At 48.6% G+C, this 2,000-nt stretch overlaps 1 protein-coding gene across 1 annotated transcript in view; it reads right to left on the reverse strand.

The window, feature by feature from the left end:
* COA8 (cytochrome c oxidase assembly factor 8) overlaps nucleotides 1-2,000 on the reverse strand; it is a 23,477-nt gene that overhangs the window by 5,483 nt on the left and 15,994 nt on the right. The window contains exon 4 of the mRNA XM_019639210.1: nucleotides 1,774-1,864. Within this exon, the coding sequence (XP_019494755.1) occupies nucleotides 1,774-1,864 (91 nt within the window). The remainder of the gene's footprint in view (nucleotides 1-1,773; nucleotides 1,865-2,000) is intronic.

Below are 2,000 nucleotides of genomic sequence, written 5' to 3' on the forward strand. Positions count from 1 at the left end.
AAAAATAGTATCCCATCAAGATTAAAGTTCTTCTGTTAAGGAAAAGTCAGGTTCCACTCCACCCACACAGACAACTTGAACTGACAAAGTGGAGGGGCAAAGGCAAACTAAGCTTTTCCTGTTTCCATAGGGAAAGCGGGACAGGAGGCGGTGGGGGGCACCGAGGGGTTGCTGAGGCCCCAGTACAGCCTGACCATGGGTGGGTGAGGCTGGTTCTCCGTCCTCTGAGTGCCGCACTGCATACCCAGCATGACGCATGGTGCCAACGCCATGTCCTCACCGGAAACCAAAGATCCACCGAAATATGATTACCACTGGCATGACTGAATAACCCACTAGCTCAGAGTGACACATGGCAGCACTAGCATTACATGCCTCTCTGGAGTTCACCCAGCCTCGGCCACTGCCACCAATGTCTAGATCCTGCTCACCTGCCTGGTCCAACACTATCTCTGTGAACATTGTAAAGCAAATCTCAAACATCATATTCAATCATTTCACCCGGGAATACACACCAGTATCGTTCAAACCTTTTGAAAAAACACACAACCACAATACCATCATTGCATCTGATACAATGAATAACTTACCAATACAACCTAATATACAGTCACTTTTCCATTTCCTCTGTCAAAAATACCTTTGTACAGGTGGTTCGTCTGAATCAGGATCCAAACAAGGTCTACACATTGCAAGGAAGTCTCTCTTAGACTGTAATAGTTCCCCCGCCTTTTTTTAAAATTCCAGTTCCTTTTTGAAACCAATCACTTGTCCTGCAGACGTTCCAACATTCTGGGATTGTATCCTCAGGTCATCATTTTACACATGGTCTCCTGTGGACCCCTCACCGCCCTTTCCCTGTAAACTGCTATTAGATTGGGGTGCTGGCCAGAGCCAGTCCCACTGTGTGGCGAAAGCACCTCCCAGGCAGTGGTCCCCACTTCCGCCCGCAGGTCAGGCCCGATGGCAGCCGCCCCAACTTGTGCAGTGTGAAGACACCCGGCGGGTCAGCTGCGACCGGCCTGGCTCCCATCGTAAGGTCCCCTTCAGCTCTCCCACCCACTGCTTCCAGCAGCCATGTGTGGGGGACTGCTGCCCAGCCCCACAACTTCACAGGAAAAGGTAACCCTCCCACTCCCTCACTCCTGCCTGAGCAGTCATCTACAGTGACAAGCGCCCCGTCACATGGTCACCCGGAAGTGCAGTCAGGACAGCAGAGGCAGGGCAGGCGAGCACTCTTTGGAGTCTCCTTCATTTGCCAATTCTCAGAATAATGAGTGGCTGCCCAGAAATCCCCAGAGGTGACCATGAGCCTGTCAGGATTGTTATGACGGTGAAGACATTCGTATATCTGATGTGTTTTAGTCCAGTGCGGTCATTTTCTTTGTGTAGCGGACACAGCTCCGTCCCTGGCCCATGGCACTCCTCCACTGGCTCCCATGCGGCCTTCATAGGACCCCGCTGGCCTCCCAGCCTCCTCGCTCTCAGACACGGGATGTGGACACATCCTGTGCTGTTCCTGCCCCAACCACGATTCTCCAAGGAGCCCAGTTCCATTCAGTGGGAGATGCTGTCGGGAACCCACTGTCCAAGCATTATGGGCGCCAATTGCTCTGGGGCTGCCAACCTTATTGAAAAGTGCAAATACTAAGTTTACAGCAACCTCTACCTTTAATGTAAACATGGATGTCATTAAATTCAGGTAAGAAAATAATCCTACCCAATATGGATGTGATCCTCAAATTTTTAGGAAAAAAAACCCAAAACACCTACCTGTTGTAATACATGTGCTTCTGAAAATTTTTACTTAAAAATTCCTTGTAAAAGTCAGCCATTTCTTCTGCATTCAATGTTGCTTTTTGACCTGAAAATAAATTTCAACTTAAACATTAATACTTAAGGGAAAGGAACTCACAACTATTGATCTAAAAAACGAGTTTAGCAAGTCTGCAGGATACAAGATCATATACACATGTCAACTGTATTTCTGTACACCAGCA

The sequence above is a fragment of the Hipposideros armiger genome, unplaced genomic scaffold (genome assembly GCF_001890085.2).
Source record: "Hipposideros armiger isolate ML-2016 unplaced genomic scaffold, ASM189008v1 scaffold_43, whole genome shotgun sequence".
Lineage (NCBI taxonomy): Eukaryota > Metazoa > Chordata > Mammalia > Chiroptera > Hipposideridae > Hipposideros > Hipposideros armiger.